The 13,640-nt window shown below is 42.4% G+C and overlaps 2 protein-coding genes across 4 annotated transcripts in view; one reads left to right on the forward strand and one right to left on the reverse strand.

The window, feature by feature from the left end:
- Window positions 1-11,797, forward strand: LOC115174046 (WNT1-inducible-signaling pathway protein 1). 2 transcript variants are annotated; one of them, XM_029732666.1, is made up of 6 exons: window positions 1-339; window positions 1,852-1,960; window positions 7,056-7,344; window positions 7,773-8,027; window positions 10,098-10,291; window positions 10,533-11,797. In XM_029732666.1, exons 3-6 carry the CDS (start codon window positions 7,086-7,088, stop codon window positions 10,836-10,838), a joined length of 1,014 nt encoding a protein of 337 aa, XP_029588526.1. In that variant the 5' UTR covers window positions 1-339; window positions 1,852-1,960; window positions 7,056-7,085; the 3' UTR covers window positions 10,839-11,797. The 2 variants fall into 2 exon arrangements, with proteins under 2 accessions (XP_029588526.1, XP_029588525.1); XM_029732665.1 differs by lacking the exon at window positions 1,852-1,960 and having other exon boundaries at window positions 2-339.
- LOC115174045 (protein NDRG1) overlaps window positions 11,749-13,640 on the reverse strand; it is a 22,160-nt gene continuing 20,268 nt past the window's right edge. For both annotated transcript variants that reach the window (XM_029732663.1, XM_029732664.1), the window contains one exon: window positions 11,749-13,179. In XM_029732663.1, coding sequence (XP_029588523.1) covers window positions 12,965-13,179 — 215 coding nt within the window. In that variant the 3' untranslated portion in view covers window positions 11,749-12,964. The remainder of the gene's footprint in view (window positions 13,180-13,640) is intronic.

Below are 13,640 nucleotides of genomic sequence, written 5' to 3' on the forward strand. Positions count from 1 at the left end.
ATGACAGGCTTTCGTGGCTGAGGAGCAGCAAGCCCGAGGAGCAGCGGGTGAGAGTGGAGGAGAGGGAAAAGTCAGAGCGCTATGCTAGAAAAATGCGGGGCTCGTCCTAAAACCTGACGTCAGCAGGACGAGCTTTAATAACATCTCCAGTCCCAGTCCGAGACAGTGGTCCTCGCGGAGGAGAGGACAACTACAAGAAGCAGAATGCCTGAGACTTGTGCAGCGCAAAATATTTTGGTTTTAGAAAAGGAGTAATTCTGGCTTCAATGAATTTAAAATTCGTAACCAGTGATGAGCTGGCTCCTGGTGTGGATTCTTATAGCAGCTGGGATTCAAAAGGTGAGAAAGTGTCATCGTAATTATTTTTATTAACACATGGTTTAAACTTTATTTAGCAAATATATTTCTTTCTGAAGTACCAGACCCGACTCTTATGATTTATTTTGATTTATTAGGCCTAAATCATTTAATGTGCAAATTTCCAGTGGTGGATAAAGTACCCAATTGTCGTATTTGAGTAAAAGTAAAGATACCTTAATAGAAAATGACTCAAGTAAAAGTGAAAGTCACGCAGTAAAATACTACTTGAGTAAAAGTCTAACATAATTTGGTTTTAAATATACTTCAGTATCAAAAGTAAATGTAATTGCTCAAATATACTTATGTATGAAAAGTAAAAGTATAAATCATGTCAAATTCCTTATATTAAGCAAACCAGACGGCACAATTTTCATGTTTGTTTTTTTATTGACTTATAGCTAGGGGCACAGTCCAAAACTCAGACATCATTTACACACGAAAATTGTGTTTAGTGAGTCCGCCAGATCAGAGGCAGTAGGGATGACAGGGATGTTCTCTTGATAAGTGCGTGAATTGGACTATTTTCATGTCCTGCTAAGCATTCAAAATGTAACAACTACTTTTTTGTGCCAGGGAAAATGTATGGAGTTCTTTAGGAATGTAGTGGAATAAAAATAAAAATAATCAGAAATATAAATAATAAAGTACAGATATGCAACAACAAAAAAACGACTTAGGTAGCACTTTAAAGTATTTTTCAGTTAAGTACTTTCCACCACTGCTAATTTCCAATTAAGATATAAACATAGTCGCTAACGATGAAAAAACTATATTGAATATTGAATGGCCTACCAATATGTGATGCCTTAGTCACCTTTAGGCTTCAGAACCAGAGAACATCATTCTGCAGAATTGACTCCTCTGGTATTGGATCTACTGTGACATTTCGAGTAAAATCACCTGCCATTCCTATTACACATCCCATTCTTAGTCATACTTTACTGCCACCTTGTGGTTGTGTGGAGTCAGGTTTTGCATTTTACTCCAGATTCCACAAGTTATTGGAAAACACTATTATTTGCATGGCCTCAACAAACAGCAAAGTTTCGGGTTTTTTCTAGTTTAATTGTCCTCATGAAAGATTTTAAAGAACCTCAATAGATTTCAAAAGTTAAAACTGCTCACATCGTCTCTGATTTGCTGGGCTCAAACTTATGTTTTATCACTCACCCTCCATCAAGATAATTGACAATTGATTGATCACTTTTTCAGTCTCAGCACTTTACCGCGTTTGATGATATATGTTTAAGGTCACAAGGTCAAATAAAGGTCACACAAAGGGTCAAAAGGTTATAACCCTGAACACGTCATGGTATTCACGTTCATCTCAACTCCAATTTCAGCTGTCTAGATATGATGGGGGTTAGGAAACCGACATGCGCAAAGCTTGTCATCTCATTAGAAAACCCAGTTCAACTTCCTGTTATGCCATATGTATATGGATATTATGACATCATTGACTACACCTCTCTACTTTCTCTTCCTTTTTAGGTTAAAGAAGGGAAGCTACATGAAGACAACAAACTGTTAATGTCATGATCAGTTGTTGTTGTGATCCGTGTGGGTTTCATTACCTTGAGAAACACCCATATAACCAATTGTGAGGCGTAAAGTCATATTTTGTGATTGTGTCCCAAATGGCACCCTATTCCCTATATAGTGAACTACTTTTAACCAGGGCCCATACTGCTCTGCTCAAAAGTAGTACACTATATAGGGAACAGAGTACCATTTGGGACATATTGGTGTTCTCTGATGTTGTTGTGTGATTGACTGAGCCTGATGACAGCTGACTGGGCTTCAGCAGCAGAACCCCCTGGTTACTGGCTCTGTGCTACACCTGTGGTTAAGCCTCATTGATCTGTATTAAGCCTCCTATGCACGTCATGAATTTACTATTTATTAACAGAATCCTATTAGAAAAACGTAAAGGAAGCTTAAGAGAAAAAATATGAGAAACTTTTTAGATGATTAAGGGGTCTTTTCTACAATGAATTAATTACAGATTCATTGTGTGTGTATAATTTACATGGATTAGAAGCTCTTTGGTTTTTATGATATTTAACATGTTGAGGCTGAAATGTAATTAGAGGTTTAATTAAGCAATAAGGCACCGGGGGTATAGCCAATATACCATGGTTAAAGGTTGTTCTTAAAAAAATAAAGGAGAGCCGCGCACTCTAGGAGCTCAGATGCAAAAATATTTCTGTCCAACTGTCTTCATCAGGGTATAATGACAAACACTGCAGGTTGACTCATTTATATAGTGTCAAAAGACACACAGGTGTCTGTAATCATGGCCGGGTATGGCCTGATATCATTGGTTAATTCTCATATATTTAAACAGCATACAAAAACAAATGGATAGCGTACGATCATAGATACAATTTGGCTACATAAGCCTACAAACATTTACAATAGATTAATCACAAGAATGGCTTCAGATCAAAGTCTACATTGAGACCGAAGGGAGCAAAGGGTCTTTAAATTAAAGATCCAGGCAGCCTCTCGTTTTAACAATAAATGTCGAGCTTCCCCCCTCTCCTAGGGAGGGTGACATGTTCGATGCCAATATAACGTGAGACGAGGTTCCCCTCTCCTAGGGAGGGTGACATGTTCGATGCCAATATAACGTAGAGACGAGGTCACCTCCTCTCCTAGGGAGGGTGACATGTTCGATGCCAATATAACGTAGAGACGAGGTTCTCCTCTCCTAGGGAGGGTGACATGTTCGATACCAATATAACGTAGAGACGAGGTTCCCCTCTCCTAGGGAGGGTGACATGTTCGATGCCAATATAACGTAGAGACGAGGTTCCCCTCTCCTAGGGAGGGTGACATGTACGATACCAATATAACGTAGAGACGAGGTTCCCCTCTCCTAGGGAGGGTGACATGTTCGATGCCAATATAACGTAGAGATGAGGTTCCCCTCTCCTAGGGAGGGTGACATGTTCTATACCAATATAACGTAGAGACGAGGTCACCTCCTCTCCTAGGGAGGGTGACATGTTCGATGCCAATATAACGTAGAGACGAGATTCCCCTCTCCTAGGGAGGGTGACATGTTCGATGCCAATATAACGTAGAGACGAGGTTCTCCTCTCCTAGGGAGGGTGACGTGTTCTATACCAATATAACGTAGAGACGAGGTTCCCCTCTCCTAGGGAGGGTGACATGTTCGATGCCAATATAACGTAGAGACGAGGTTCCCCTCTCCTAGGGAGGGTGACATGTTCGATGCCAATATAACGCAGAGACGAGGTCACCCCCTCTCCTAGGGAGGGTGACATGTTCGATGCCAATATAACGTAGAGACGAGGTCACCCCCTCTCCTAGGGAGGGTGACATGTTCGATACCAATATAACGTAGAGACGAGGTTCTCCTCTCCTAGGGAGGGTGACATGTTTGATGCCAATATAACGTAGAGACGAGGTCACCCCCTCTCCTAGGGAGGGTGACATGTTCGATACCAATATAACGTAGAGACGAGGTTCCCCTCTCCTAGGGAGGGTGACATGTTCGATGCCAATATAACGTAGAGACGAGGTTCTCCTCTCCTAGGGAGGGTGACATGTTCGATGCCAATATAACGTAGAGACGAGGTTCCCCTCTCCTAGGGAGGGTGACATGTTCGATGCCAATATAACGTAGAGACGAGGTCACCTCCTCTCCTAGGGAGGGTGACATGTTCGATGCCAATATAACGTAGAGACGAGGTCACCTCCTCTCCTAGGGAGGGTGACATGTTCGATGCCAATATAACGTAGAGACAAGGTTCCCCTCTCCTAGGGAGGGTGACATGTTCGATGCCAATATAACGTAGAGACGAGGTCACCTCCTCTCCTAGGGAGGGTGACATGTTCGATGCCAATATAACGTAGAGACAAGGTTCCCCTCTCCTAGGGAGGGTGACATGTTCGATGCCAATATAACGTAGAGACGAGGTCACCTCCTCTCCTAGGGAGGGTGACATGTTCGATGCCAATATAACGTAGAGACGAGGTTCCCCTCTCCTAGGGAGGGTGACATGTACGATACCAATATAACGTAGAGACGAGGTTCCCCTCTCCTAGGGAGGGTGACATGTTCGATGCCAATATAACGCAGAGACGAGGTTCCCCTCTCCTAGGGAGGGTGACATGTTCGATGCCAATATAACGTAGAGATGAGGTTCCCCTCTCCTAGGGAGGGTGACATGTTCGATGCCAATATAACGTAGAGACGAGGTTCCCCTCTCCTAGGGAGGGTGACATGTTCGATGCCAATATAACGTAGAGACGAGGTTCCCCTCTCCTAGGGAGGGTGACATGTTCGATGCCAATATAACGTAGAGACTAAATCGAGTGGTTTGCTTCCAAAAAGTGGGCCGTAACTGGGTAAGTCGAGTTTTTGCACCTAATGGTGCTACGATGCTCCAAGATACGTAATTTTAATTCGCGCTTTGTTTTGCCCACATAAGTTTTACCACAAGGACAAGTTATAAGATAAATAACTGCCTTAGTGGAGCAGGTGATAACACCTTTGATTGGGATCAGTTTCCCTGTTTGGGGGTGTTTGAAGGATCTACATTTGTAAGTGCCATTGCATTGAGCACAGCCATTACACTTGTAGTTTCCATCCAGTAGGGGCACAAATACACATTGTGCAGGGATATCTTGGGGTGGTAAATCAGAGTTTAGCAATTGATCTCTTGAGTTTTCTGTCCTGCGAGTATACGACCAAGGGAAGGTCTGAAAACACATTCCCGATACTATCATCGGATCTTAGAATGTGCCAATGTTTGCGAACGATTCCCTTAATTTGTTGAGAGCACTTTGAATAGCGGGTAGTTAGAACGCATGAATGCTAAAGGTTGTTCTTAAGCATGACGCAACACAGACTTCCTGGATACAGCCCTTAGCCTTGGTATATTGGCCATATACCACAAACCCCAAAAGTGCCGTATTGCTATTCTAAGCTGGTTACCAACATAATTAGAGAAGTAAAAATAAATGTTTTGTCATACCTGTGGTATACGGTCTGATATCCCACGGCTGTCAACCAATCAGCATTCAGGGCTAAAACCACCCAGTTTATAATAGAGAATTCTACCCTGCAGTAACCTGTATGGGAAAGGCAGTGGTTGCTGTTATGACAGTAACAACAAGAGTTAATATTGTTTTCAATGGGCCGGTTTCCCGGACACAGATTAAGCCTGGTCCTGGACTAAAAAGTGATTTGGATAGAGAATCTCTATTGAGAAAGGCCTAGGCTGGAAACCGGTCTGGGAAACCCGCCCAATATGTTCGGATTCTGAAAAAAGTTCATAAAAAGTGTCTGCTTGTTGAATGTTCAGACATCAGAAATAAGAGTAGTCGCAGCATTTTGGGCCGCAGGTGGCATGCAAGGCACAGCCAAAATAGAGTGTATGACTTTTTAAATTAGACCATTAGGCAATCTGGCTACGTGATCTGTAATAATGTGTTGTAGAACACTCTGTGTCCTGACTCATACAAGAAAGTCATACTCTCTTCACACTCAGACAGTCTGGATCCTAGACTAAGAATCATGTTTGTAGCCAGTCTGAGCCAGCGGACGGGCCAGTTTCCTCAGAAGAGACCCATACACTCTGGATCCTAGACTAAAACTCATCTTTATAGCCAGTCTGAACCAGTGGACGGGCCAGTTCCCTATGAAGGGACTCATACAGTCTGGATCTAAGACCAACCACCATTTGTTTGGTTGTAAAACTCTCCCTGGTGGCTTGTTCAGACAGCATCTGTTTATGAGTGCTTTAAAAATGTTCTGTTTCTGATCTTGGCATTAATATATAGTTTGTACAGGCAATATTCATGGGGTGAAATGTTGGACACCTTTTATTGAACTTGTTTTGTAACTTCAGCTATGAACATACTTAAATTTTTCAAAGAAACAATATGAGAAATAGGCAGAATAATATACAGCCTGAATATTTTGTAGACAGGGATCAAATATTACCTAGACTAACCAGTGTCATATTGATGAAATCATTTTTTCAAATGTAGCCTTGGCCATGGGACAGGACTACTAACTCAAGACCTGTGGAACGGCAGGTACCCTAGCGGTTAAGAGTGTTGGGCCAGAAACTGAGAGGTTGAATCCCCAAGTTAACTAGGTGTGCTTTTGGGCAAGCAACTTAACTCTAATTACTCCTGTATGTCGCTCTGGGTAAGCACGTCGCCTAAAGGACTAAAATGTAATTGTCTCTCCGTTACCCTGTAATTCAACATTGCTATAAAGACGGCCTGCAAACCAATCCTTTAACCCATTCAGGAGGTGCAACATTTATCCAGCCCAATAGGGGATTTGGGTCTATTATGTCGTTGGCCGAACGAGAGGGAGCTAGTTAGGACAGGTTGGAAATGAAAAGATTAAGTAGATGAAGTTAATTATGACTTTGTTCCTTGGGGTGAATTAATACTGCTTATGTAACAGATTATTATTCTCCTGTACTGTTGCTACTTCAACCGAGTGCTGAGAAGTGTTTTAAATTGTCCCAGATATGGTAGCCTACTCAGAAAAAAGACATATTTGATGCCTTAGGGATGTCTGTTCTCTACTTACATGGTTTATTGTGTTACAAGGTCATAGCATTTGACCATACCAAACTAAAATATGTATTATGCATATCAAGAGCACATAACCCTAACTCCTCCTTGTCCCTCTCATCTAGGCCTACTCCCAGACCCAGAATTCCACTGCCATGCTGCCCCTAACAGAACCCACAGACCTGGAGCCATACAACCGGACCCAGTACTGCCACTGGCCCTGTGAGTGCCCCCCGGTCCTCCCCCCCTGCCCCGCAGGAGTGAGCCTGCTCATGGACGGCTGTGACTGCTGCAAGGCCTGCGCCAGGCAGGTGGGGGAGGAGTGTAACGAGGCAGACACCTGTGACTACCATAAGGGACTGTACTGCGACTACAGCTCAGACAAGCCGAGGTACGAAAAAGGAGTGTGTGCATGTAAGTGTCATTCTAACCTACTAAAGACCGTTGTCTTACGTCAGATCGCGTCACTCCTACACCACACTCCTACACCACACTCCTACACCACACTCGTCCCTCAACCGAGTGTAGGTGGAATCAACTCGCTATCTGACGTAAGACAATGACTAAAGACACCAATCATAAGTCACGGTAACACTGATATCATCATGTCCCAACACACTAATTGCACATCTAGTAACATAATCCTTAAAGAAAATGAGAAATGCAATGACAAGTTAACAATTAAAAAGTGAACATGTTTCATAATCATATTACCTGATGTCATGACATGTTTGTTTTTGTTCAGATATCACTAAAAACAAAAGCTGCTACATGACCTTGTCATCATTACCACTGTGTATCTCTCCGTGATGTAAGACTTCTGTCCTGACCTTCTTTGCCAGATATGGTTGGCACAGGCTGCGAGCATGATGGTGTGATCTACCGGAATGGGCAGAGCTTCAAGCCCAGCTGTAAATACCAGTGTCTGTGTGTGAACGGGGCCATCGGGTGCGTGACCCTGTGTACGGACTCCCAGCCCCCCCGGGTGTGGTGCCAGAACCCGAGGAGGGTCAAGATCCCCGGACGCTGCTGTGAACAGTGGATCTGTGACGAGCCCAAGAAGGGGAGGAAGACTGCTCCAAGACATGCAGTGGAGGGTAGGACACAGAACCATCAATCAATTAAGGTTAAGGTCATGTTTTATTATGCCATTTGTAAGTATCAGAATACATACATACGGATGTCTTTTGTAAGAGCTCTCAACAATCATTCATTTAATCAGTCAATCAATGGTGGCTGGTGTCACTTTAAATGTGAGGACATGCTCATACTAATGGCTGGAATGGAATGAATGGAACATTATGATACCATTCCATTCACTTAATTCCAGTCATTACTATAAGCTGTCCTCCCGTCACCAGCCTCCACTGCAGTATGCTACAGTTGATATGTATGTATTGAGAATCTTAAAACACTAATAACACAGGAGCATATTGGGTATTCCTTTGTGAATTGTGAAGCAAAATAGTTTGAGGACAGTGCTTCAGTGTAGCTCACAGTGTAGCTCACAGTGTAGCTCACAGTGTAGCTCACAGTGTAGCTCACAGTGTAGCTCACAGTGTAGCTCACAGTGTAGCTCACAGTGTAGCTCACAGTGTAGCTCACAGTGTAGCTCACAGTGTAGCTCACAGTGTAGCTCACAGTGTAGCTGGCTGTTGCAGCAGTATGCTGTGTGGGTTCTTGGAACAGTATCAGTGGTGGACTAGGGTGTGGTTGTAGGTTGTTACTCCATGGAGAACCAGAGGTGCAGAGAGAGAAGACCAAACCCTTTTCCTGTACACTCTCACTCTCTCTGTGTCTCAGTGTTATTTTTGGGTAGTTCAAGTGCTCAGCAATCCTGGCCAGTAGTGTGCAAAGCCAAAAGAGAACATGGATTTACAAGAGAATGTTTGTTTTGGTAAAAAAATACAAAATAGCAATGAGACCTGTCACCCTTGCACGACTTAACTATCAATCTTGAAGGTAAAAGCACTTCTCATTGCAACAAGCTATTAGGTCCAGTTTTGATGAACAATTATATCACTGCCCATATTCAATTGTTATTATTCTCTGTCTCGCTCTCTTTATCTATGTATCTTTCTCTCTTTCTTTGTATCTCTCTCTCTATGTATGTATCTCTCTCTTTGTATGTATCTCTGTCTATGTATCTCTCTCTCTATGCATCTCTCTATCCATGTATCTATCTCTCTATCTATGCATCTCTCTATGCATCTCTCTATCCATGTATCTATCTCTCTCTCTATGCATCTCTCTATCCATGTATCTATCTCTCTCTCTCTATGCATCTCTCTATCCATGTATCTATCTCTCTCTCTATGCATCTCTCTATCCATGTATCTATCTCTCTATCTATGCATCTCTCTATGCATGTATCTATCTCTCTCTCTATGCATCTCTCTATCCATGTATCTATCTCTCTCTCTATGCATCTCTCTATCCATGTATCTATCTCTCTCTCTATGCATCTCTCTATCCATGTATCTATCTCTCTCTCTATGCATCTCTCTATCCATGTATCTATCTCTCTCTCTATGCATCTCTCTATCCATGTATCTATCTCTCTATCGATGTATCTCTCTGTCTATGCATCTATCTCTCTGTCTATCTATGCATCTCTCTCTCACACGCTCTCTCTTTGTATCTCTCTTTCTCCATGTATCTCTCTATCTATGTATCTCTATCTATGCATCTCTCTCTCTTGCTCTCTCTCTATCTAGCTACGTATCTCTCTCTCAATTCAATTTGCTTTATTGGCATAACATAAGCTTACTTTGGAGATTTACAATATTAACATAATTAAAATAATACTAATCAATATTGTCAACAATAATCAAGGGTAAAAATTACCCCAACCAGGTTGGTTGGTCTGTCAGACACTGTCCCTCCTCTCTCTCTCAATTCAATTTCAATTTCAATTTAAGGGCTTTATTGGCATTGGAAACATATCTTAACATTGCCAAAACAAGTGAAGTAGATAATAAACAAAAGTTAAATGAACAATAAAAATGTACAGTAAACATTACACTCACAAAAGTGTCTGTGTCTGTCTGTCTGTCTGTCTGTCTGTCTGTCTGTCTGTCTGTCTGTCTGTCTGTCTGTCTGTCTGTCTGTCTGTCTGTCTGTCTGTCTGTCTGTCTGTCTGTCTGTCTGTCTCTTTGTTGACATAGCTCTTCCTGCTGAGGCTCAGGGCCGGAGTAGGAACTGTGTGATCCAGACCACCTCCTGGAGTATCTGTTCTAAGACGTGTGGTCGAGGTCTGTCACTGCGCGTCTCCAACGCCAACGAGAGGTGTGAGATGGTGAAAGAGTCCCGCCTCTGCAACATACGGCCCTGTGGGGTGGACATCACCAAGCACATCAAGGTACATGTACTGACGTGCACAGGCACACTTGTACGCTCAAATATGCATGCACACGTGGACACAGACACACATATGCATGCATGCATAGACGCACATGCATTGCAGAGGTCAAATGTTTGTTCACGATATCTATATTGAAGAGTTCACCTAAAAAAATACAACATTCCCAATATTATAGGAACATTACAAAGCATTGATTCAATCATTCAACTTGTTCTCCTCTCTCTCTTATCGCTCTCAGCCAGGGAAGAAGTGTCTGAACATCTACAGAGAAGAACAGCCAAAAAACTTCACAATCTCGGGCTGTGTCAGTAAGCAGCCTTACTGGCCTAAATACTGTGGGGTGTGCATGGCCACAGACGATCGCTGCTGCATTCCCTACAAGTCCAAGACCATCGACGTGGAGTTTGTGTGTCCCAACGGGGCCGTGTTCACATGGCAGGTGATGTGGATCAACGCCTGCTTCTGTAACCTCAGCTGCAGGAACCCCAATGACATCTTCGCCGAGCTGGAGAATTACTATGGTTACCCTGAGATCGTGAACTGAGACATTTCAATAATTAGCCGTAAGCGTATTAAGGGCTCTATTCAGTCTGGATCGCTGAAGCGTTACAGATTGCACAATATAAATTTAAAGGTCATTTCTGATTGACCCAACATATGCAGTGTTTACCGTGAATGCAGACTTCGCTAACACGAGAACATTGTCTTTAAATTTCAATCAAACTGTAACACTGAACTTAGGTGATACGGAGTAGAGCCCTAAACTTCCATCTACCTACATTTTGATCTTCTTTTCCCTTCCTCAAACGTTTTGTTTTGTCAGAACTTCAGATTTTTGTTGTTTGTATACATAAAGGCAAGTATTCAATCTGAGGCGCGTTATAGTGCAGAGCACCAGACAACAGACAGTCCGCCGTTTGAAGGCATTTTCCCGGTGTCCGCGGAGATGGCATTCATGGTAAATGCTTTGATTGTCAGCTCAAGCCTAAATGACCTTTAGTCTGTTATAGTGTGCTGCGCTATATCTTGCATTGGATTGAGTCCATTGGACTGAATCCCACCCATAGTATTTTTCTTATAAGGGGATATTTAAACTTGAGGATTTTTTTCAGCATATCTTTATGGTCTGTATAGGGTTGCTTTGGGAATGAGTGTGAAATATTTTAGTTTTAATTTATTCAATACTAAATGATTGAAAAAAAATGTTGCCATACAGGTATTTCTTTGAAAGTCACAGTGACAAGTTTCACGAAATCTCGTCCACACTCATGTAAAGATTGGTTTGATCACGTGGCTCTGAATTGAATAATGAGTAAGACGGCGTGAGATGCTACTATAGAATGCATGTACTATATATATATATATAGTTAAATAGCCGTCTGTGGAAGTGTGGTGTCATTCTTACAAGGTCACATTCTACTTATGATCATTGCAGTAATCACAACACCAGGACAAAACGTTATAGGTTTTTATTTATTAAATAAATACAAAACTGTTATGCCATATTTAATGCTTCTCATCTACAGCATTAGGCAGTTGTGCATCTTTACAAAGCGATGTAGGCCTGTATTCTACAAAGCCGGCAAGTGTTGCTGTAGTGCAAGTAAGAGTGGGAGGGTTTTGATACGTTCTACGGATAACTATCCTCATATTACATTATGTGGATCTATCAGCTTGATTCTCTCAAATCCATCACAACAAAATAACTTTCATAAATCAGAGAAGGTTTCCATGGCACATCATCTTTGTTCTGCCATGCTTGATTGCATAGAGAACATTTACATACACAAAAAAAATATCCAAAATAAAAAAAACTTTTGCCTGAAGCCATGATCTGTTAATAAAGCAATAGGATGCAAAGCTGTTCGATTTAGTTTGTTGTTTGATTAATGAAAAGAATAGCGTATTTTGGAATGTTCTAGAATAGAACAGTTGTTTGATTCCACAGAGTTGACAGATACAGAACATCCAGGAGACTGTTAACTCAAAATGATTGGACAACAAAACAGAAGAATGATTACAGGAATGTGTTGTATGCCAATGATACATTTCCGATTCCCTCCTTCCCACTGTTTCAAAGACGAATATCCACTTGCCTCCCTATTCTTTCTCCACATCTAGGCCTAACACTGTCTGTCCTATATCACACAGAACATGAATTATAACACTGAAAAGTTAATGAACAATAACAATGAGAACAGAAAGAAACACTCATTTACAGTCAGGTATGCATTTAAGAAAACAGTGTCAGATGTGATAAAACGCTACAACAAACCAAAAAAATCCTAATGAGAGATTTAAAAGAGAAAAAAAAGAAAAATGTACAAACTGGTGTACTAGGTACTCGCTCTGCAGCAACAGCTTTCTCCCACATTCTCTGTTGCGGTGTCGCTCAGCTGCGTTGCCCCTAACACCTAGATATTCCACCGGACTCTGCAGATGGGAAAGGATCCGTTTATTTCTTTTCCTCTACAGAATTTCCTTTATTATGCAGTAGTATATACTTGCATATCTTTACAAAAACAACTCTTTGCATAGAGAAAACATTCTCCAATTGGGGGCATCCCAATTGCATTGAATGGTATGGAATGCAGTGTGTGTGTGTGTGTGTGAACGGTTAGTGGCAGCGCAGCAGGAACCAGGAGGTTAAAGGTCGAGGGTAAGGGTCATCTAGCAGGACACTTCGGTGGACTTGAGAGCGGCGCTGCTGTTTGCTGTGCCTTCCATACTGTCTGTGTGGGAGCGGCCACGCTTCTCGTTGGTGTGTGACCGGCTTCGGTTTCCCTCGTTGGTGTGAGACCGGCTCCTGTTGCCTTCCATGGAGTGGATGCTGGATCCGGACGCCGTGCGAGAGCGGACCAGTCTGGTCATGCTGGCAGCAGGCACTGAGGGAAGGAGGAAGAGGAGAGAAGGAGGAGGAAAAGGAGGCAGGGGGAACAGGAGGAGGAAAAGGGCCCATAGGAGGAGGTAGAGGAAGCAGGGGGAATAGGAGGAGGAAAAGGGCCCATAGGAGGAGGAAGCAGGGGGAACAGGAGGAGAGACAAGGTTAATGATCCATTCACACTCCTGTGTCCATGGTCAGCTGAATTCCTATTGAGGGCATTATGTAATATATTATATTTAATCATTATAGAACAGGTAACAGACTTCCTGTTGTCTAAATGTGTAATCTGAAGGTGAAGTTACTAATCTCATCTCCTAGTTCTAGACAATGTCATTCTTACAGGTTGTCGTGAAGATCCATATTATTAGTTGGCAGCAACAAATAGGGTAACAGGCTTTTATATTTCTACATACCTAATGTTAATATAATTACTGGTCAGCGTTGGTTACACAGAGAGAGTGT

Source organism: Salmo trutta, chromosome 34 (genome assembly GCF_901001165.1).
Source record: "Salmo trutta chromosome 34, fSalTru1.1, whole genome shotgun sequence".
NCBI classification, from domain to species: domain Eukaryota; kingdom Metazoa; phylum Chordata; class Actinopteri; order Salmoniformes; family Salmonidae; genus Salmo; species Salmo trutta.

Coding starts and splice junctions, on each gene's coding strand:
- LOC115174046 (XM_029732665.1), top strand. CDS start 292: ATGAGCTGGCTCCTGGTGTGGATTCTTATAGCAGCTGGGATTCAAAAG. Junction 340..7,055: donor TAGCAGCTGGGATTCAAAAG/GTGAGAAAGTGT, acceptor CCTCTCATCTAG/GCCTACTCCCAGACCCAGAA. Junction 8,028..10,097: donor TCCAAGACATGCAGTGGAGG/GTAGGACACAGA, acceptor TTGTTGACATAG/CTCTTCCTGCTGAGGCTCAG.